At 39.6% G+C, this 24,213-nt stretch overlaps 2 protein-coding genes across 5 annotated transcripts in view; one reads left to right on the forward strand and one right to left on the reverse strand.

Moving 5' to 3' along the window:
- The window catches only part of mib1 (MIB E3 ubiquitin protein ligase 1), a 63,103-nt gene extending 57,531 nt beyond the window's left edge, over positions 1-5,572 (reverse strand). For all 4 annotated transcript variants that reach the window (XM_085378265.1, XM_085378266.1, XM_085378264.1 and 1 more), the window contains exons 1-2: positions 4,703-5,572; positions 3,756-3,927 (exon numbers count right to left, since the gene is read on the reverse strand). In XM_085378265.1, coding sequence (XP_085234391.1) covers positions 3,756-3,927; positions 4,703-4,931 — 401 coding nt within the window. In that variant the 5' untranslated portion in view covers positions 4,932-5,572. The remainder of the gene's footprint in view (positions 1-3,755; positions 3,928-4,702) is intronic.
- A 2,967-nt stretch (positions 5,573-8,539) lies between these two features.
- abhd3 (abhydrolase domain containing 3, phospholipase) lies at positions 8,540-21,475 on the forward strand. Its single transcript, XM_085378277.1, has 9 exons — positions 8,540-8,701; positions 12,383-12,546; positions 14,248-14,430; positions 15,760-15,805; positions 18,436-18,548; positions 18,821-18,994; positions 20,836-20,884; positions 20,972-21,137; positions 21,294-21,475. The coding sequence occupies exons 1-9, from the start codon at positions 8,540-8,542 to the stop codon at positions 21,473-21,475; spliced, it is 1,239 nt and encodes a 412-aa protein (XP_085234403.1).
- Positions 21,476-24,213: the final 2,738 nt, after the last annotated feature.

The raw sequence follows: 24,213 nt of genomic DNA on the forward strand, positions 1-24,213 counted from the left end.
CTGATCTTACCTGTGTGTGAATTATTTAGTAACAAAGTTTCTACTTTCAACTAGAGCAGGGCGATATGGCCAAAAATATTTATCACGATATACATTTGAAAATTTGCGATAACGATATAACTGACGATATAATTGATGCGAGACAAAATACTCCACAACATTACTAGCGCAAAAAGACAACCTTCCATTAATTTTCACTTAAACAAGAAGCTGGTTTTTATGTACATTAAAGCTTTATAAAAATGTAACAGTGCAAATGCAAATTCCTTGCTGAAAGTTTAACCAAAAGGCATTTCCAGTAGAAATGGGCTGACATATCCTGAGCATAACCATATATAATATCCACTGAAGTTAAAAAGAGGTGCTTTGCAACATTAAACTGTAGTGTGCAGTACGTATTTTTTGGACCATAAGGCACATTGAGCTAAACAAAGCAGTTAGATAAATCAAACTTTATTAAACTCATTCTTCTTGCTTCCTCCACTTCTGTACCATTGATTCATTGATGTTGAATTCTCTGGCAGCTGCTCTATTCCCATGTTGCTGCAGTATATTAATGACTAGCCTTGTATTGTGGATGGATTATCTCAGTTGTTCTCCTGACTGACGTTTGGTCCGTTTACAGCATCCTGCCATGCGATTGCATTTGTCTCTAACCATGAGGAACCTTAGTGTTCATCCTCCAGCTTCACTGTTTATGTTATGCTAACATAGCTGTGTCGCTAGCGATCACGTAGCACATCATTATATACCAGCTAGCCCAACTTCAGTAACCCTACAAACGTCACTGCTGTTTAGTTTCCTGCCTTCATTTATGTTGGAAGTGATAGCAGAGCTGTACGTTTGAATTTTTTCAGAAATCTCTCAGTCAGAACATGCTATATCATGCTTAGGTAACTAGCGAAACTAGCGAGCTAACTTCCGCTAGCTTCCTGCTAACTTCTAACTCCGTTAAATGTAATAAATTTTGTTTTCATGGATGCCTGGAAGTTAAACTGAATTGTTACACCTGGTAAAGCAGCAATGCTGATCGTTTTATTAAAGATGAAAGAATTTAGACAGTTAACTCTCAGTGATGCTGCAGTGTTTGTTTGACCTGAAGTGTACTGAGTTTAGGACCCAGATTACTCCCAGATTTAAGAGCATCTTAGTCCGACAAATACGACAATAACGACGGCCGCTTGCATGTTCTGCAAAAAAATGTGCTTTGTTGTGTATCTGACGGACAAACACCAAACCAGTTCCACATCACTGAAGTTGCACCATTTTTACAAACCAATTCTGGTTCATCTGTTTCACTCAACAATCGGCCATGTGCGTATGAAAACAAAGGCACTGCGCATGCGCGTTTTACTCATATTCTATCGCGATATTTCATTTTCCTATCGTTGCCTAACATTATACCGGTATTACCGTGAACGGTATAATATGGCCCAGCCCTACTTTCAACTTCTGAAAAATTTATCAAAGCAGGAATTCAGATAAAGGATATAAAAACAAAATTCGTTTTCCCACATAAACCATGTCACCTGTAAACAGGCGATTTGGCACATTAATTTGATTTTGGTGAATAAGACAGAAAAGACTGATCGCATCAGATGTCATATGCTCCTGCTGTCAGCTGTTTAATGCACGCAGTTCCTTGTGAAGGATTCATGACAAATAAAAGATGTTTTTGTAACATTAGCTAAGGTTGCTGACAGTGTCAGTACTTCTTGAAGAGTCTTTACTGTAATCCTACCACTTCCTTTACAGTAAAACCAAAATTGTGAGTTACATGATCTTACCCATCTCTCTAGAATTTTTTAAAAGGTATTTTCAGACAATAAAATTAGCTTTCAACAGACAATAAAGCCCAAAAACAAAAACAATGGGGCACACAGTGACACAATTCAATCTGACTGTCAACATCAACTTCAGGTAAATACTGATAACAATATAAAGTAGGGCTGTGTGATATGACCAAAATCTCATATCCCGATATAAGACATCTATCGTCCAGATAACGATATAAATCACAAAAATCTAACATTTTCTGTAAATTCTGTGAATCTCGGGCAGCTCGACTTGCGTGAAGTGTTTCCAGCTGGGCGTCATGCCAGTCGAGTGTTTTAACGATGTATGAAACTATATATTTTTAGACATAAGTTGTAACGACCGCAGTTTTCTTTGTGAGTATTTATTACACAGTGTGCTGCAGGAAAAAGCCTGACGGCTCTTTTTTGCTTTTCATCCGTAAACACTCTGCATACTCTTTCACGTGATTCAGTTTATTTTGAAAAGTCTCAACAGGATCTTGAGCTTTATTGTGAAAGGTTTATATGGAAAATAAAAAAGCGGACATGCGGTGGTTTTAACGTTGTTGTTGCTAACGACAACGCATAAAAACAGGCGCTTGTCCGTCTGTAGTGTGGTTATATTAAATACAAGAGAAAGAGAGTACTTTAAGAAATTAATATAGCCACTACAGTGACCATCAAAATGATGAAAAAAAATTGCCGTAAACAGTTTATTTTGTGACACCACGAAACAAACGATAGCGTAAAATGAAACGATAGATGTTTTTATATCGTCATCCAATATATATCGTTATATCTAACAGCCCTAATATAAAGTGTTGTAGAGTCACTCTCTGAAAACTAAATAATGTGAAAACACTGGATTTTACATGCCTAATGTTATTTTTTCACATCCTGAAGCATTTATAATAAGTGTATATTTCTATTTTATTAATTTAATGTAAGGTGTCAAATACCTAACAAACTGCTATTCCTCATGTGCACAATGTGTCTATAAAAATCAATCTGAAAAAGTTCTGAAATCTTAATTCAAAACATACTTTATAATAATTCAGTACTATCACATTTCAATGGAATAAAGACAAACTCTGCAGCAATACTTTGTCTAAACTTCAAAAAAGTAAAACGCCTAACATTTCCCACTTAACACCATCACAAACTGTTGTTGGCAGGTGTGTTGTTTTGTTTGCCAACTTATAAAATATTTTTCATTACTCTATAATGCGCTGACACCATCTCAAGCAGTTTTTTTTCATAGAGACCCAAGGGGATCTGACCTTGCACTAAAGGGAAATCACTTGATTCTATTACTAGTGCTTAATTAAACCTTAAATACATTTTGAAATCAAATGGACAAAAACTCTATAGTTTTGCCTAAAGGTATATTTTAAATCGTGAAAACAATACCATAAATTTGTAAAAACTAGTCGACTAATCACTTGAACTGACAACTACTAGTACACAAGAAAAAGAAGCTGCATGCATCCTCCAGGAGACAAAAAAAGATTATATGTTCTCTAAATGGGAAACACTGCACTAATATGATTTTTGAAAAGGTCTGACTGATCTTAAAGTGAGGCTGAGTTGTTGCCAGGCAACTGAGGGCTGGGAGCATAGAGATAGACACAGTCTGCCTAAAATGCAGGGTGCACAAAAGACCCACAAATATCATACACACACAGCTACACAGAGTGTGTAAAGGGGGAGACCAGCCAATCACAATTAAATACAGGGATTACCTGTCTACTCTATGTCTACTTTATAATTGTTGGGTCTACGATGAGGAACAATAAGAGCAAATATTGTTAGATTACACTAGAAAACAGCTGTAGTAAAGGGCCGATCGCTGCATACAGATGAGAGAGCAGGGAATAAAATGTGACACACTTTTGCCTCATGTGATTTTTCGCCTCTGTTCACATGGCAATCTAGAATTTTATATAAATATTAACTAACCTCTCGCTGCCTGGGGTGGTGATCCTGTAGAACCGGTGTCTCAGGTGATGCTTGTCTCCATGGTAACAGGTTGTGCAGAGGTCGTAATTGGTGCACTCTGCACATTTCCAGCGAATACCAATGATGGGCTGTTGACGGCAGGTGTCACACATGGTTCCATCATGCTTGATGCCTGAGGGAGCAGAATTAGTCGTAATTTAAACATAATAATGTGCACAGTACACATCGGTAATATTACTGCAACAACTTAGCAGCACCTTGCTACCAACAATGTGCATGCTATCAGTTCAAAAAGAGACATATTCTTCATACTATTAAAAGAGCAAGATAACAGATTTATTAATATACTGGCAGTTGGATTTGTTTTTCCTTTACAGCTCCTTAAAATCTTTTCCCCTTCAGCATGTCCTTACAGGTTGATCAACAGTGTAAATTACTGCAGGAAACTGCTCCTTATCCAGTGACTAACCAGGGGGCGGATATGGGATGTCTGTCAATGGGACGTGTACTGAACGAAGTAATTGGATTGACATGTATTGCTATTGGTCCTTAAAACCACATCATGCTTCTAATCATTTACATAATTAGTACAAAAGTTTATCCAAGCAGTGTGAAGTTCAGAGTCATGATATGTTTACGACAGTGACTTATTTTCATACCTTCTATACAAAGCTTTCACTGCCTGTGTACAGACAGGATATAAATATAAATGGGGCAGTTCGTCTCAAATGGTGACCTTATTATATATTCTTAAAATATTTGTAAGTAAGTTGCTTCTGAGAAACACTGTAAAAAGCTCCCAAGTTAAGCCAAAAAAATGAATACATTTTAAAAAAGTCCCGTAGCTTGCAAACGGAGCACCCCTCTGTTACACTGTAAGCCACTTCCATGAGACTAAAACTCAGCCTGAAAGTGCGAGCAGAAGCAGGCAGCGGAAGTGAAGTTACCTGTTGGAGCACTGTCTAATATCCTCACGTCATAAGCTCCAGAACAACGGTAGTTGGCAGCCGTCCCGTTATCCCAGACAACCACCACCTCCTCTGGACTTTCAAAACTCCTAACGGTGCCGACATGACCCTCTCCTCCATCCTGCTTCCCCCACTTCCAGTCAGGTCCGCGAACCACTCTTGCTCCAACTCCTTCCATCATGGCTCGGTTATTCCTGCCGGTGGTCATTTAAGAAAAGATGTCGCAAAGGTACAACAATCCTTAAAAGTTACCAAGCTAGCACTCTTTGCTAGCCAACTATGTGTGCACTGGTAGAGAGTTTCCAAACGCAAGCGAGAGCAAGTCCTAACAGGAAGGCGACTGGAACAATCCACAAAGCTAGCCTGTTAGCTGTGTGTAGCTGTAGTTAGCTGCCCAAGAAGGATTCTGGATCCTCTCCCAAAAACTATTACAACAAGATAGCATCAACCTCGAGCCAGTGGCGTCCAAGTGTTGCCTCTGGCAGTGAGGAAGTTAATACCCCAAAGTAGCCAACAGCTAGAGCAGATAGATCTCAGTACTCAGCAAACTGCCAGTCCCTCTCCTCCAGTCCACACACTTGAATCCCACCTCTTCAACTTAGCAGGCTAGTGAGCGGAGTTGCTAGCTATCGCAGCTAGCAGGATAAAGCTCTCCTGGCTCCCTGTGGCTGGAGTGAATGTGCTCCTTTTCGATGTTGCTTGTCCTTATTATTATAGTCTGCGATGCAGAAAAAACCCTCCGACATGTATCCTTTATCACCTAGAGACGGTGCCATAGACTACTCTCAGAATAATCGCGTCGCCATTATAGTCAATCACCGCTCAGACAAGCAACAACTAGCTCCGGAGCTGGACGATAAAGCACGAAGACGCGAGGCTTGGAAAACAAGCGAGTCCAGCCATTGCGCATGCGCACCTGTAATACGCTCGAGCATATGGACCATCGCCAACTCATAATACATGTATTACCGATTATTACACGGTTTTTGTTTGTTTGGTTTTTTTTACGTTTTTTTATGCTCTTAACGTGTTTTTCTTTAACTATTAATTTTTTCTTAATTTTCTATTTTATTTTTATTGTGATTATTCCTCGTTTTTATTTATTTTGTTTTCGTGTTGGTTTCATTTTGTACATTATTATTTTTACTAAAATAATTTTAATACATGGCAATCATTTTGATACATATTATAATATCAGGGTTTTAAATCTTTTGGTGATGAACATTTATATAGTGCCATTTAATTGCTTCACTAATTTTCCAATCAGAATGACAATTTAAACTCTCCCACATTCTAATTTAAGTGATTTCACTAGTAAAGAACAACAACAATACTTATAATCATAATGACGATCATGATCATCGTTATTATTATTATTATTAGTAGTAGTAGTAGTAGTATCTTTCAGCTTCTTCCTTTATTGGATTTCTGCCTTCATTTCACATCTCTTTAATCCTCATCTGTTACACAAACTCTCTGGATGTCCTCCTTCGCTGTTTCTCCCCTGCACATGTCCACACTATCTCAGCCTCTTTGTTTCTCTAACTTTGTCTCCACATTGTTCATCCTGAGATGTCCCTCTGAAGTACTCAAATTACCAATCCTGTCCATCCATTAACATCTTGAACGCTCTAACCTCAAGCTCTGCCTCCTGCCTTTTTGTTAGCCTCCCAGTCTCCAAACCAAACATCATAGGTCTCACTACCATATTGTAAAACTTCTTTCACTCTTGCTACTACCCTTCTGTCACAAATCACCCCGGACACTCGTCTCCACCCACTCCACCCTGTCTGCACTCTCTTCTTCGACTCTCTTGTGCTGTCTATTGCTTTGGATGGTTGTCATTTACCTTCATGCACGTTCAGATTTCCACCTGTCTCCCTCCTGTTCACACACATGTATTCAGTCTTGCTTCTACTGACTTTCAGTCATCTTCTCTCCGGTACCTATACCTCTCCCAGTTCTCTTCCACCTGCTCCCTACTCTCACTACAGATCACAGTGTCATTTGCAAACATAATGTACTGAGACTCCTACTTGACCACATCTGTTATTACTACTGCACAGGACACTCACTGTCTCCATACATGTCCTGCACCACCCTCACATACTTTAGCGCCTCTCCTGACTTCCACATACAAGACCACAGTTCTTTCAGTTTTTTGATTTTTGGTGGGCTTTTTGCAGCCATATGAATTGACACGAATTTAGAACAAAATGGGATCCAACACACAGAAAATGCATAAGTCATGAATGGGTAAGTCAGAGGGCACCTTTTTTAATTGTTTCAACTGAGTAATAATGTATACTGTAGTTATCAAGACACATATTGATTGTCCATTTATTTATTATGATTTTTAGAGTTTTTCTTTCTGTACAGTCAAATACCAAATATATTGATAGGATAGTGAAGAATTACTGAATGAAAACTAAGCTCACCAATAAAAAATGTTAAACTACATTTACCTACACTAGAACATATTTAAGGTAACTTCCATATTCATTGTAAGCAGTTTCAGCCTTACAGGTACTCATCAGCTTATGTTTTCCTTGTATACAAAATTATGTACCAGATTGTCAAACTATTAAACTTTAATCACCCCAGATTACATTTTAAAATGTGAGATTAGATTATTTTTTAATTGTCTGTTTAAAAATTGAAAGGACTAATTCTCATATGAATATGTTCTACTTTATCCCAAAAACGTCTCTCGTGTTATTAGCGCGCTAGCTATTTTCATGGTGATCTAACATTTGTTTGTACTGGAGATTTTGTTCCTTTTTATTTACACTCCAAGTGAAAGAACAATTCTTTAAATGATTGCTCTCTTGGGTCCCGAGAGCAAAGCCTTCCATAGGGTACTGCAAGTAAAAAGTACTGCAATAATGAGCATAAACATGCACAGAAAACACAGCATCTCACACAATATACCAGTACTTTGTGTAAGCACTGTTTTTGAAAGGCTGTTTGATCAGGTCAGTTGCACAAGCTGAATGTACAAAATGCATTTATTCACAGTAAAAACATCTTTCTAAAAAATTTACATCATTTCATTTTTTATTTAAAGGTAATCCAAAAACAATCAGATTAGATTACACTGGTTTCCAATCCAGCTGAATATACATATTCAATATACTGAATGATTGTAACCCTTTGTGTGGCCCTTGGATCAAAAATGCTCTTTAAGCCCAGTGATTCCCTGTTTTTGGACTTGTGAAAAACTGAAAATAATAATAATAATAATGTATTGAAGTTTTTTTTTTTTTAGCCCAGGTTGCCTGTCTGTGGGAATAGATTGGAAAACAGTTGCCATAAGTCCCCTCCAATTAAATTAAACTATACAAATTTCCACAAGGTAAACACCTCCACTGGTCCCCATGGAGGTGTGTACCCGCTGGGGCATTTGCCTGTTTTGCTTGGTAAGTAAATTAATTTCACCCTGTACTTCCACAGCAGTAAGTGTATTTTCTGGAGGTCAATGTGCACAGTGATGTTGCTGCTGTTTTTCCAAACACCTTTTTATTGATTTAATTCGCCAGCTTTAGTTTCGCTTTAGTTTTTGGCTGAACCGTCAGCTTTCCAATCCCTGTGCTGCACTGCGGGTCTGTGGACTGCAGGGGGCGCAGGGATGATTCTGAGTTCCCTGTTCTGCATAGCCGGTCAAAGAGCGCCACCTGTCGCTGATACCTATATATCTCTGTCCTCATCGGGTCCCCTTGACTGTCTCCTTCACTGTGGGCTCGCAGGCACACACAGCCGCGTATCACCAGAGCTGGCCGCTGTCCTCGCAGTACCTGAAACACCAGGGACCTTGCAATGATCTCGCTGGACTTAAATTTCAACATTTTGACTCGGGACCTGTCGCATTACCTGGAGAACCAAGTGAAAGTTGGGCTGTTCGGTTCGGGAGTGGGTCTGTCTCTGGTGCTGGGCTTCAGCGCGGCGTACACCTGCTACTATTTGATCTCAGTAGCGAAGGTAATTGACATTAACTTAAGGGTCTGTGTCTTTTGAGGGGAGTCTTCACGGTATACGGCTTGTATATCACATAAATCCCCGTGTGCGGTGTGTGGTCTTTCGCAGAGAAGCATCTTAACTGCCAGGGACTGGTGATGGTACTCGGCGTAGGTGCTGATGGAGGTGTCTGTTAGCTGGCATCAGTTTAACTGGAGGGATAACGCCGCAAAGCAGCACGTGTACGTCGGATGTCAGGCGACGGAGCAAACACTAATCCGTATATAGACCCAAAATGGGTGTTATCCATATTAAAGTTTAGCTCGTATGTAACGAGAAAAGGACTGCAGTTAGACGTCGGCATTAGGGAAGCTAGGCTAGCTTTTACTGTAAGCTAGAAATGCCGGTAGAAGGTGTTATGTAACGCCCGCTGAGCTGCCGCCGTTCATTTGTAAAGGATGGAGACGAACAGCGTTCACTAAATGAATAAAAAGAAGCTTTTCGTCTGTGACTTTAGGGTTTGAATGCATAAATGTGGTTAAAATAAACGTGGATCTGTGAAATTGCCAGTCAGAATCTCTTAAAGCGGTGGTGTCAAACATGAGGCACGGGGGCCAGAACCGGCCCGCCAAAGGTTCCAATCCGGTCTACTGGAAGGGTGGAAGTTTTTCTTTTTGTTTTTTCACTTTCTTCTTCACTGTACTACACAGGGATGAAAAACGTATGGCTGTTTAAGTGTTGGTAGAGCTAAAGTTGTTTAGCATAAATAAAGATTAAAATACTGTAGGTTTTTTTTCTTGTTCCAAAAATCATTATTTTTTATTGTTTATTTTATTCTTAATTTGCATTTATTTATTTCTGCTTGTAGCAGAAGTCACTTGACCTTTGAATACACCAGAAATATTGTAGTTCTGTAACTTTTATTAAGTTTTTGTGACTCACAGTCTTGTGAGTGGCAAAGTTTCAATAAAATGTCAGTTTTGATTTTGTTTGGGTTTTTTTTTTTTGCCAAACTAACAAACACTAAAACTAAAGATATTGCCTTTATAATTTTATTTTATTTTATTTTAGTCAGTTTTTTTTCACATCTAATTTTGTTTTGTTTAGATTTAATTACCTAGATTAACATTTGTAAACAACACATAAAAACCAATCACATCAAAATAATGCAAACAATATACACACACTTTCTTCTGCTTTCAGAGGTTTGATGGCTTGAGACAGAAAAGACAGTTTAGACCTATTTTTTGTGAAAGGGGGGGGGGGGGGGGGGGGTAATTGTGCTGTGGAGATGGTAGTAGTTTAAAGGAAGAGGTCTCATCACTCACAATGTTATTGTGAGTGATGAGACACACACACAGTCCGTATAAATGCTTTCTAAACTTGGTAATGCAATTCCCAACAACATGTAATGGAAATGTAATAAAACCTGTAGCTTAAATTGCTTTAAACTGACTTCCCCACCATAAGCGATGTGATACAACCACCAGGTACTATTTGTCAGTGGATCCCGGAGGTTGCTGGCTCTCAGTAGAGGAAAACCTTTAGCAGATTGAAATGGTTGAAAATATTTGTTTTGCAGCACAAGCTGGAATTGGGGAATGTTCGCCTTCAAATAGAAGTTGTGGCTCTCTGCTTTTGCACTGAAGGCAAACAGGATCTGTTTCTAGTTTGCACTACACTTTTCACCGTTTCACTACAGCTCGGGGACTAGCTGGCCAGTGTTTGTGGATAAATCTGCCACTTCCATTCAAACTACACCAGCTACTAAAGAAATACCTATAGCCATTTTTCCTAGTGAGAGGTGGTTGCCAGGGGGTGAGTGACTGGTCTTTAGACCTGCGTTGCCATGGAGAGTACCCGCAACTAGGGCTGCTCAATTAATCGAATTTTAATCACGATTACGATCTGGGCTTTCAACGATCATTAAAAATGACTGAGCCGATTATTAGCCCCTCCCTCATTTATCCGCGACACCTTAAAGGCCGGTCCGTGAAAATATTGTCGGGCATAAACCATCCGTGGCGCAAAAAAGGTTGGAGACCGCTGATTAAGAGGACCCGAGGGAAGCTCGGAAAGCTAAGCAGAAGTTATTTGGAGAGGAAAGTGACTGCTGTTGGTTGAAAAGAGAGGTAAAAAAAAACTTCAGTGGCGTTGCACACTATTTTATATTATTTTTTAAAGTCATTGTTAACCCTTTAAATCCGGTCAGAGCAGCATGCTCCGTTTTGTGTAACTATTTTTAAATCCCTGTAGAACCTGAACCCTGTAAGCTAGCGCAATAATTTGTTTTGCATATGAAACCAGAGGAGTTGTACTTACATCTTATGCCATCAGCTTGTCCTCGGTCACGGTTTCCTTCCACATAAAGCTTTGCAAAAATTGCATAAAAAGCGCTTGCAGGAACAAAAACGTAATATTCCAGAAACACGCTCTGCCGATCCGATCAGCTGTTCGTAACACTTCCCACATTGAAAAAGTCGTCAGCCCGAACTGTTGCATGTCCGCCATTTCCTGGCCGAAACCGGAAGTGACGTCATTTTCGCGGAAATGTAGTTTTTTACTTGTAGGCCTTAAAAGCCTACACTGGTCATGTTTGACTTTTCTGAATAGTTTCTGGGATGCTTAGAGCTCGAATTGCACTGCTGGAAATAGTTTATTTTTGATGCACCTGCTGTTTTCTTTGCAAATTTGCATCATAGGATTGTTTTTTTTGTTTTTCCTGCAGTATATAAAAATTGGTGTATCTCCAAAATAAAACTATGAAGACACTCACAATAAGTTTCCTGTTGTTGTAAACTATTTTTTGCAACTTTTTTGTATTTAAAGTTTTGAGGGATAAACCTCTTAAATTTCTCCAAGTAGAAATATATGTAAAAAAAAACAAAAACGATTTTCAATTTTTTTTGTAATTTATTGCACTTTTTTGCAATTAATGTAGTTACTATGGACTTAATGCATACATATTATTAAAATATGGGCTATAACAGTTATTTAGCAACTTGAAATGCTCCCACAAATGGCACTACAGCATGTAAAAAAATAATATAAGCTCTGGCGGACTTGGTTCTATAGTAGGTCTTAAAGGGTTAAATAAATATCGTCAAATAATCGAGATCTCAATTTCAGTGAAAATAATCGTGATTACCATTTTTGCCATAATCGAGCAGCCCTACCCGCAACCTCCAGCAACCACTTTTATACCCTAAGTCAGGGAATGCAAATTGTGTGTGTGTGTGTGTGTGTGTGTGTGTGTGTGTGTGTGTGTGTGTGTGTGTGTGTGCGTGTTTATTTCTTTACATTAAAAGGTTGGTTATTATGCAGTTGTTTAACTAGGCCAGCTCACTTGAGATTATATTGGGCCATGTGTGGCCGATGAGTTTGACACCCGTGACTTAATGCAAAGTAAGCAGCTTGCTATGCTTGAACGTGGTTGTGCACATTAATCATGCACAACTGTAGGTTTATGCACTCATAAAGCAAACTCTGTCACAGTTAGATCTGTATTGGTCTGTATTAGATGTGATTTGATGATAATGAATATATTTAGATTTAGCTTTACCGCATGTGACAGTAAATTTATTATTACAGTAATGGGTCTATTATTAAGACTAAATAACAGCACTTTAAATTAGTCCTGTAGGGAGACGAAGTCTCTTATATGATTTTAACCTGTGCCATCCTACATTCACGTCTGTTTTGCAGAAGCCACAGCTGATCTCTGGAGGTAAGAAGTTCTACCATTTTCTGAGGGAGCAATGTCCAGTAGTGTCAGAGACCTACTACCCCACCTTTTGGTGTTGGGAGAGCCGCATCCAGACTCTGCTGAGACCTTTCGTCACAGCCAAACCGGGGGTCATCTACAGAAAGTAAGTCCCCGCTGTGACTGATGTGCCAATTGTCACTTTCATCCTCTAAGCTTATATTTTATTTCTCCTTTGAATCAATTTTGTTCCGCAAGAGATTTCAGCATTACTAAATGTCAGGGAAAACATTTTGAGTATTTTGCTGCTGACTGTGCTTGGCTTTATCAAACTTGCTCACTGAGAAATTGCTGTTGGTCGTTCTTTCCAGTGCCACAACTGGAAACAAATCCGGCTCTTGTTCTTTGCCAATCTCCAAAGCCCAGAGGAGAAAGAGATCCTTTGTGTCACCGTGCTGGCTTGGTCCGCCAGGCCTGCTCCTTGAAAATGTTCATTCTGCTGAAGATTAATTGGCACTGCATTCCCTACCCCCCACATATCTCAAGATATGAGATTAGAATGAGTGAAGACAGATTTGGTTTTAATTATAACACATGTATAACTTATTTATTTGTTTTCACTTGGGGAAAAAAAGACCCTCATTTTTCACGTACATGCGTTTTGTCCAAGTCTGTGTGTTTATAACTGTAAACTGTACAACTGATCTGATGTCCTTATGTTTAGGTGTCTGTACCATGTACTAGACATTAGAGTAAAAGACAAAAATACAATCTTTAATATTCTTTTTCCTTGTTTTCTTAATTCCTTACATAAAACCACAGCTGATTTTGTTTAAATATGACTTTTAATTCAAGGGAAACGGTAAAGAATTAAGAACTGTACACCATTAATCTGCCACAAGGACTTTGACACTGCCTCTGCTTTTCACAGAGATCTTTGTCAAGGAGAAAAATGCTCCCATAATGCCCCTGGGTGTACAGATGCTAGTGGAGGTCTGTGCTACCGCATCAAACCTAGAAAGACTGATAGTTGCATTCACTCAAGTTATTATCACATGGCCTCCGGGGACAGCAGGACACTCCTCCTATAATGAAGTTATACAAGGTTGACCCAAGGACGGACAGCGTGAAAGATGTCCGATGTATCGTAGGCTGTCTGGGTGAAATTCCACTCAGCTTGTTGTCATAGCTGGGGATTAGCACCACGGACTCTGCTGGTTTCTCCGAATTGGCCTTTCTTGACTTTAAAGTCTCGCCTCAGGTGCATATTTCATGGCCGTTCTGTAATTTCACGCTGTCTCTCTTAACCGCCGGACGGCCAAGTTGGGCTCAGCGGCTGTCGCGTGTGTGCGTTTGTGTGTGCGGAGCAGGTTTAAAAATGCACCGAGACTGAATTACATCATCTGCCACGCACGGGTTGTGCATCCACGAAATTGATTAGCTATAAGAACCCATTGGTGCAATGGCCTCCTCTTTATTTGAATTTGCTCTGTGTTGCAGAGTCTGCTGACAAGGTGCTCGCAAGGGAAATGAGGCAGCTGTCAGTGAGTGTTGTGCTCACATATCCAGTCCCCACTTTAGCAGCGTGTGTAACGGATGCAATGAAGTAATCCCGTTACTTAAAAGTATTAATTGTGATGTGAAAGAAGAAGTGGACTATTTCCACTGTTTTTATAGCTATTTCATTAGCAGATATGCTTTTTAATTCAAATTTCACACCAGTGTTGTCCCATGCTTGTGTCTGACTGTATATATACTGTATATATACAATGGATGAAACGAAGAAGACGATATATACAGGCGCACAGAGTGATCATTGTCAGGAAGACCGGTGTTGCTGACTTGCATGTCCTTCTCGTCTCTGCAGTGAGCTCATTAAAGCAGCAGATGGAGGACAGATCTCTTTGGATTGGTTCGACAACGATGACAGCCTTTCTCATCCCGACCCTGCCACCAGGCCCACAGTCCTCCTCCTCCCCGGTCTGACCGGCACCAGCCGAGAGTCCTACATCTTACACATGGTCCAACAGAGCCGGGATCTGGGCTATAGGTGGGTGGTCTTGGCTGAATAGCCTGGCTGACTCAAAGAACTGACAATTTCTCTGCTTTATGTTCTAATTTGCTATCCACACAGACTGCAGATTTCATGTCCAAATAAAGTGAAAGAACTTTCACTGGCTTTCATGATTGCAAAGTAAAATCTGCAACCAGTTCTATAGTGCTTTTGCAAGATTTTTTATACCTTTATATAATGGGTCCATGAGTGACAGGGGCTCGGGGTTATTTGAGGTGAAATCACAAATAAAGTGGGCAGCTAAGCTCCGTGTCGAGAGCTGCTTTTGTAAATAGCCAAATGTAGCCCGAGCTTGAAGAGTTGCAGAGGGAGGCACTTTTTTCCCCCTCCACTTTCCTTCATCTCCAATAGGCCCTGTCTATGTTCTCTCTGCACTCATTCTTTCACACAGATTTGGAAAGGCATGGGAAGAGAGCCGGCAAACTCAGCATCTTCCACCCCTCTCCCCTGTCTGTGTAGCTTAATTAATTACAGCTTATCCGGGTACAAGCTTTGCAGCTTAGCCCGGACCAGCCTCCGAGTGTATGCTGCAGCGTGTGTTTAAGCACTCCACCACCACCACCACCACCACCACCACCACCGCCTCCTTCTCCCCCCTCCTCTCGCCCAGCACCCTGTACAGCTCTGCCCTGCTGCTGCTGCTGCTGCTGCTGCTGAGTTATGCCGATTATAAAAACAGCAGGTCTGACTCCAGCAGATAATAGATGACTGGCGAGATGCTGATGCCTTTGCTTTGCAGTACAAACACAGTTCCTTCACACAGCTGTGCCTCCCTGCGCACTTCATCGCATACACAGTTCATTTCTTTTATGTAAGAAATGTTTGTATAAAGAAATCTGGGCTGTTGCTTTCATTTGGACGTGAGCTTTTATAGGCTTTTGATTAACTGTAAAATCCTGAAATTGGAAGGAAATGTAAAAAATAAGCCATTTACTAGCGATTTAGCCAGTTTGAAATCTGAAGTTGGTTAGTTTACACCAATCGAAGGCACATTTGAGGATGTTTTATCAGCAAACTTTGGATTTTCTTCTGGAAAGCTGAGTAAAAGAGCTAGTCAGTGGTTGTTTAATGCACTAATCAGTTCAGATCTCCTTATATTACATACACATGTACAACATAGACAATTACTTTGCAACATGCAGTTAGTTTTTATAGTAATAAATCCAAATATTATGTATAAAATGTCAAGAAACAGCACTACATTCTCGACAAACTCAATCTAATATATTCAAAATGTAACATTTACCTGCTGCCCATTAAATTTGACGGTGATTATTAAAATTATATATGTTTTGTGGATTTCAGATGCGTGGTTTTCAACAACAGAGGAGTTTCTGGTGAAACATTACTGGTAAGATCTGTTCCAACACGTGTCAAAGATTTCATTCTTTTTTTTTTCTTCTTTTTCGTCCGTGAGCGCCGTCCATGTTCACAGCGTCAGACACGACTGTTTAGGACAGCTGACCTCCCTGTAGAGTTGCTCTTTTTCTTCTGTTGCACACGTGTCGCAGAGCCCACAGGGAGCCTCAGTGGACGCCGAACAGACAATGTTGCTGCACAGCAGGGATTAAGTTACAGACAGATACTGTATTTTAATGCCGAGCCACAGAAATATGAGCTCGCCAAACACGTGCTGTCCCGACACCTGGCTTAATCTCTCCTCTTGCACTCGGGTATATTGAGCTAATACAAATTAGCTCAAACTTGGATATTGTATTCCATGCACATTGCATTTAATGGCTCCACTCTCTGCACTCTCTGCATGTCTCTGCTTTAGAATAGAGATACCGTCTACTACCTGCTACATTTACTATCACCATTGCATAGAGATTTTAGTCAAAGTGGTGTTTTATCACCTGGAGAGAGTGCACAAAATCAAACCTTCAGATTTGAAACAAGAGCAAAGGATCCAGTGTCACTGTGTTTGATTGGGGTTTACATCCAGAACTCAGTTGGTTCAGCTGTTATTACATTTGAGCTGGACCCTGTAATCCTGGCACCGTACCAGGTCGTTGGGGCAGTTTTCTCCCTCTGTCAGTGGAGAAAATGGTGCGATATTCAGTGCAAATGCTTTAGCACTTGTATGCTTCTCTGTCCAGTAAGTGTGAATATCCTCCATTGTTCAACCAGGCCAGTTTTTCCAAATGGCCCACTGTGTGAAAGATGCACACTGATACAAAGATTATTCCTAAGTGCTATAGCCCTATTTCCAGACCTTGAGAAAACGCCTATTACATTACACTCTCCTGTGGAGTTGCTTTGCAGTGAATATGTTCACTCTGCTAAGTCTGTTCCCCTGAGACATTATTAATTTGTTGTTTTGTTATATATTCAATATAAAAATAAGCATAGTAAGATCTGGTGGCCTATTAAAGTTCTGCTCTTGTCCAGAACTATTAAAGGAAGCATAAGAGAACAGAAAAGCAGGAATATAGTTTGCCTGAGCTTCTTCTTGAATCCTAATGAGCAGCCTTGGAGAGCTGAGAAACTGGACTTGTTAAATAGGCTCCTTCAAGTTAGAGCAGGCTTGTTTTAAATGTTAAGTAGCCTGCACTGAGTGATAACACTGTTTCAAGTCGAATAAAATGTCACCCCCACATACACAGAACAGCATTCTTATCATACTCAGAAATTGCCAAATAAACAATAATAATGAGTCTCAGAAAAATGGGTTATCCTGTGCTGGCCTGCTAAAACATTTTTTATGTAGATACACAGCGTGAACAGGTAAATGTGAATCCACTTTTCATGGCTTTATAGAGAGGAGATTCTCGTGGTCTACTGAGCAAATGACTGAAGGTTTCAATAGAGTTCACTCACTGGATACTTCATTATGTACACCATGCTATTACTGAATTGGAATGCCCTTTGCCTTCAGAGCTACCTTAGATTCAATAAGGTGCTGAAAATATTCCTTAGAGATTTTGGTCCATATTGTTGTGATAGCATCACCCAGTTGCTGCAGATTTATTTACTGCACATCTTTGGTTCCATCACAGGTGCTTTATTGGATTGATACTGACTGTTAAGGGCATTTGAATACGGAGAACTCTGTGACATATTAAAAAAAACCAGTTTGAGATGATTTAAGCCTTAGTGATAACACGGTGCGTTATCCTGCTGGAACCAGCCATCAGAAGAATGGTACACTGTGGTCATAATGGGATGTACATGGTCAGCAACAATACTCTGGTAGATTAGGGCATTTAAACAACACTCAGTTGTTACTAAGGGGCCCAAAGTGTGCCAAGAAAATATCCATATTATCATGAGATCACTGGCAAAAGCTTGAATGATCGATACTAGGCAGGACGTATCCATTGCTTTCAACTCATCAGACCAGGCAACACTTTTCCAATCTTCTGTTGCCCAATTTTGGTGGTCCCAATGGGAGCCTCTCTTTCTAGTTCTTATCTGAGAGGAGTGATAGTCATTGTGGTCTTCTGTTGCTGCTGTAGCCCATCTGCTTTAAGGTTTAACATGTGTGTTTAGAGATGCTGTTCTGCATGCCTTGTTATTTGAGTAGCTGTTGCCTAAATGCCAGTTCAAAGCAGTCTGGCCTCTGGACAAACATTTTCACCCAGAGAATTGCAGCTCATTGGATATTTTCTCTTTTGAAGGCCCTTCTTTGTAAACCCTGGAGATGGCAGTGTGGAAAAATCCCAGCAGATCAGAAATTTTTGAAATACTCAAACCAGCCTTTCTGGCACCAACAACCACATCACATTCATTTAAATCACCTTTCTCCTCTATTCTGATGCACAGTTTGAATTTCAGTATGTCTGTGGACTGTCAGCCTGTCTCCATAAAATCCTTTAGAAGAAACAGCTGCTCTACCAAACTAATAAACTGCAATGTCATCTAAGTTTTTACTATACTAAGTTTCCAGTTTTCACTTTTGTTGGGTCTTCATCGTGGTTTTGACAGAGACAAAGAATCAGAAAGGCAGGAGTGACTGTGTTATGTTGCTGTCATACCCAGACCCCAAGGACCTACTGTGCAGCCAACACAGAGGATCTGGAGACTGTTCTTGAACACATCCAGAGGGCCTATGAAGCTGCTCCACTCATGGCTGCAGGAGTGTCCATGGGCGGGTAATGGAGCCACTCTTTACAAGCTAGCTTGCACATACTGCTAATAAAAGTCAGAATAAACATTAAAGCTACTTTTCACGATGCAGCTTTAGTAAACTGTGAGATATTGAACATTTACTGTGTGTTGGGGACATGTCAGTGCTTTGTTTTATTATTTTCCAGTTGTCTGCCAAATAATGTGTTTTTTATTGCACAACGGTAATCCTCTGAATTGGGGGATTGGTCATTCAGTTTCCCTCTGTCCCTTCATCTCTCCCTCTCTCCATATTCAGGATGATGCTGGCAAACTACTTGGGGCGCAAGGGCCGGGAAACCTGTCTGAAAGGGGTCGTGGTCTTCTCAGCGGGCTGGGATGTGTTTGAGTGCACCGCTTCACTGGAAAAACCCCTAGACCGTTTCCTCTTCAACTCCTACCTCACCAGCTGCCTACAAGCCTCTGTGCACAGGTCAGCCAGGGCCAGAGCAGGGATTAACACAGCCACTAAGTCACTGCCAGTGCTAGATTCTAAACAGAGGCTTGAACAACTGGGTTTCAAATATTTATGTTTGGTTTGCTCATTTAAAAGTTGTGGGGGGGAGGGGTATGCTTTATTATTTGTTAGGTGATGAACAAAACATTTAAACAAAGCCTGACTACATATCCACAATATATTCCTACTTGTGTGTTAATATGAGCAATGACATATACATATATATATATTTACCTAGTGCTGCCTCATCATTTTTCTTATTGGATATCACTGAGTTTTTCCTAAGTTATTGTGTTAGAAGAAGAAGTAAAAGAAGATATTTTTTATTAATCCGGTTAGAAAATTTAATTAAAACTAAATAGCTCAAATACGTAGACTAGTGACAGCTCGATAAATTACAATATGACAAAACAAATATTTTAATAAGGTAAAAGCCTAATCGGAAATCAATAAATGCTTAATCATACTTAAGTAAATAATAATTATGATGATGTAGTGGTTTGCACTGTTGCCTTCCAGCAACAGGGTCAAAGGTAAAGGTCAAGGCTGAACCACCTTTACATGGTGTCACTCTGGGTAATCGAGACTTCCCCTCGCTGTCTCACTGTCATTTGCTGTGTAACCATATGTCAAATGCAGGATGGATAAATAGCTGAGTGTAAACCTAAAGAGCACCTTTATTGCATTGATGATGATGATGATGATGATGATGATGATGATGATAGTAAATCCAGACTAATAACAGACTAAAGGACTAATAACTGATTTAATAGCCAGGGACAACACAAGGGTGGATTGATAAACACTGAGGAGAAGACAGTGCTATTTCTACACATGAGGGTAATTAGTAGAAGTGGACACAGCAGGGTCATGAGGCACATGTGATTGTAATGAAAGACATTGAGGCATGAGGTGAAGTAAAACTAAACACAAAACACAAGTGAGAAATAACGCCTAAGATAAGGCAGGAAGTGAGAAACAATAAACAGGGAAACGCAGACACGGGACTGAACTAAACGAAGAAGAATTGACACAAACGCAGAAGACGGGAAACACTGAGGAAACAAATGAAACTGGAAAAATAAATTATAACAAGAACTAAAGGCTCCAAAAATGCTAGAGAATAAATTAGGATCAATAGTCACCATTATGAACAGCTAATGAATTCAATGCCAAAAGTTCAAAAAGCCACAGTCCAGAATTAATAGATGGATAAAAATATTCTTATATAATACACAAATGACATCCACAAATGGCATCTTCATGTTGCCTAGCAACTGCAATTTTTTCTAGCATTTATGCAATTAACATTTAACAAAAGCATCAACTCATTTAGATCCACAAAAGTTGAATTGAAGCTGCCTAGCAACGGGCTAAAACGGCCCATTTTTCACAGCCTCTACAACCCCCACGTTTTTTACTTCTCTTGATGCGAATGAGAATATCAGTTCATGCTTATTTTAAATAAATATAACTGATATTAGCTTATCATCAAGCCAATTGTGTTCTTTAGAATATTGCTATTTAAGACAAATACTGATGACAACGTTTGCACATCTGAAACCGGGATCATGCTGAGAGGAAATGAAGGCTATGTGTGAGGAGCTGAATTTCATTAGCAGGAGGAATGTTCTCATATCGATGTTGATGTTTTATTGAAAAAAGCTTTTTTGAATTTATCTTTTCTTTTCCGGGGTAGATTATTATATTGTTACAACCTTGTCAGCATTTCTGGGGAATATTTTCAAATGCAAGTCATGTAACCTAACAGCAGTTAGTGACCTGTTTTTTGTTTTTGTTTTAAATCTGCCCCGCAGGCACAGACCAGTGCTCGAAAAATGTTACGACATTGATCATGTCATGAAGGTAGGGGATTATTTTCAGCGGCGTTAAGCCATGCCAATTTCATTAAATAAAGTAGACCGAATAAATCGTTTTACCGCATTCCCACAGGCAAGGACCATCCGAGAGTTTGACGAGAGGTTCACCTCCATAATGTTTGGTTATCCTACCAATGACGACTACTACCGCGATGCCAGTCCTGTCCACAGGCTCAAATCTGTGCAGGTGCCAATGCTATGTCTCAACGCTGCTGACGATGTCTTTTCTCCATCTCACGGTGAGTCTCCAGTCCAAAGTCCAGTTCATGGGTGAAAATACTTCAACTACGTGAACTAATGATAACATTCTGGCATGTCATGTAAAGACATTGCACAGAGATTAAGCAAAAAAAACCAAAACAAAACAAAAAGTGAATTCTGTGTTTTGTTTGCAGCCATTCCAGTGGAGGCAGTGAAACAGAACCCTAACCTGGCCATGCTCATTACCCATCACGGCGGCCATATTGGTTTCCTGGAGGGCCTGTGGCCACGTCAGAGCACTTATATGGACCGAGTCTTCAAGCAGTTTGCAAAGGCGGTCATTGAGCAAAGCAACCAACTCAAAGACCTCTCCTGATAAGAAGATGTAACTGATGTTCTAGTTTTACATTTTTATTATGTCTTCTTGATACATTCTGTCCTTTATTTCTTCCATTTTAAATCCCATTCTTGTTTTTTATACCTTATTCAGCCCTTTCTGCAATACATCTACCTTTTCCTCTCTACCAGACCAGTTCTGCAGTTTTTCTTTCTTCTGATGACTTCTTCTATCCTTGCCCTCCATAGGTCTGTTCTATTTTTGCTGCCACAAGCAAAAAAAAAAATCCTCATTCTTTCTCATTTTAAAGGGCACATTTTATTGAATGCAGCATTTGTGTTGCACTCAGCATTAATTTATTGATTCCATACAGTTAAAAGTCTGTAGTCCTGCAAGCAAAGCTGTTCATGTCACAGCTGAAATACTGAATCTGTGCCCATTTGTGCATTAGCTAGCTAAAGAATTATGTGATTACCGTGTGCAATCATCAGTACTGTACATGAGATTCCAATCATTTTTGTTTATGAAGCATCCTCTATTGCTTTTATCATGAAGACATCTGTAGGATTTTAGCCCTCAGGGATTTTTTTTTATTTCCTTAACTTCATTTTCCTTAACTTCTTTCCCTCCTTTGTACTTTCTCAGTTATTCTCCTGGAGTTTGAGTTTTTCTAAGTTTACGTCCACACAAAGTTATTTATTTTCTTCTAAAGTAATAGTTTCATATTTTTGTCTTTTGAGTTGTGAAGCTTGAATTGACTTTCTTTTAAATATGATGCTAATATCATGAGATGAATAGCTTAAAGATTGGAAGCATAAAGATTGGAAGCAGAGGAAAGCAGCGCCTCTGAAGCTCTAAATAAAATGCAGTGCCGTGAAAAAGTATTTTCCCTCTTCCTGAGTTCTTAGGGGTTTTTTTTCATATTTTCATACTTCAGATCAGCAAAATAAATTTTAATATTTAACAAAGATAACCAGAGTAAATACATAAAAATCTGTGTGATGATCTGAACCATGTAAGTAATGTAATTTAATAAATGTGCAAAAAAATAAACAAATCAGGAAGAGGGAAAATACTTTTTCTCTGCATTTTAGTGTAATGTTACTAAGGGATACTTCCCTCTCGTTGCCAGGAGAAGAATTGTCACGGGAGAGGAGTACCCACAAATTAAACATGAAATTGCAAAGCTCTTATATTTTGGCATAATTTTTGTCGCTGTTAATAAATAATCAGAAAGCACTCATAAAGAAACGTAAGTCCTCGAATGCAGTAGTTTGAGCTCGCTGCATAGTAATTACACATTTTAAAGCAAAAAAGTGCAAATTTAATTGGTTTTTATCTTATTTATTTATTTATTTGTTGCATAGTTGACATTTTGCTACATCAGATGGTCTAAAATAAGTATTAAAATATAGGTTTGCCTAAAATCTGTCCAATAATAATAAGTACTCACCTTTACCACACACAGACAGATAATGTAGTGCCTGGACTAAAGCTTTGTTTCTTTTACCTCTGAGTTGTCAGAGGTAGGAGTGACGCCACTCTCGAGTTGACCGTTCCAGCTGTAGTAGTAGTACGTGGAAAATATCGTATTTTGGGTTATTTCCAAATTTTTTGTAGTTTATAATTTTGACTTCTCAGATGCATAACTCATAATTTTTGAGTTATTAAGTAATTTAGCTCCCCCCCCCTCCCCCCCCCCCCCCCCAAAATTAAAAAATAAAAAGCTTGTGTAGAGTTCAAATTGGAAAGTCCTACATCAAAGTTGGGATTTCCAACTCTTCAGTTGGAACACAGTATATTTCCTAGTCTCATGAGTGACTTTAATGTGTTTGGTTACCCGTGTAACCCTGGTTCTCTGAGGTATCTCATGATAGGATATGCCCTCCGACGTAACGAAAAGCTCCACTAGCACAAAGTCCTTCTACGATCTTAATTGCTGATCTATTTGGTTCAAGTCCACTGGATGTCTTTGTCATCAGTGCGTGCGAACATCTGTGTGGGCATCTGCGTACCTGCCTGTTTTTTGTGACTGCACGGAGTCGTCTGTGAAGAATTTAAATAACAGTGGACCAGCTACCCATCTATCCCAGGCAGTGGGCATAAAACAGACTTCAGAGAAGTGTAACAGAAAAAACTACGCAGCTATTGAGTCTCGAACTGTAAATCAATGTCCATCTCTGCAACAGAGTATAATCAATGCTTAAAGCCTAGGTTATGCTCTGTTAGTTCATTATCATGTAAACTGTCTGCAAAAAGAATAGGCAGACACACGGACATCCACAGAAACCTGCTAACCATCTGATGACGAAGGGCTCATTTATAATAGCCCTTGGCCTCAATGTATAAAAGCAATGTATATTTGTCAGTCCGCTAGTTGAGGCTGCCATTTTAATAAAATTTTTTTTAAAAAAAAGGAAAAGTCTACCTAAATCAACCTGTTTTAGAGCTTTACAGGGATAACCAAGCTGAGTTAGTTTCCCCCTTCTTTCATTCTTTATGCTAATCAAGTAACCGGCCTCTGGCTGCAGCTTCATATGTAGCAGACCGAGAGTGGAGTGGTGTCAGCCTCCTTATCTATCCCACACTGCGAAATCGAACAAGCATATTTTGAATTGTTCCTGTCTGTATGTCTCCTGCATGCACTTTTATTTTGACTCATTCTTCCATTCATGCACCAAATAGTTTTACGACATGGAGACAAATTCATCAATGACGAGGAATGTAAAATTGCACTATGTAAGTTGAAAAATTCCTTAATGCAAAGCACTTCATTT

This window comes from Diplotaxodon limnothrissa, linkage group LG18 (genome assembly GCF_057381915.1).
Source record: "Diplotaxodon limnothrissa isolate DT_005_m linkage group LG18, D_limnothrissa_male_GT1.1, whole genome shotgun sequence".
NCBI classification, from domain to species: domain Eukaryota; kingdom Metazoa; phylum Chordata; class Actinopteri; order Cichliformes; family Cichlidae; genus Diplotaxodon; species Diplotaxodon limnothrissa.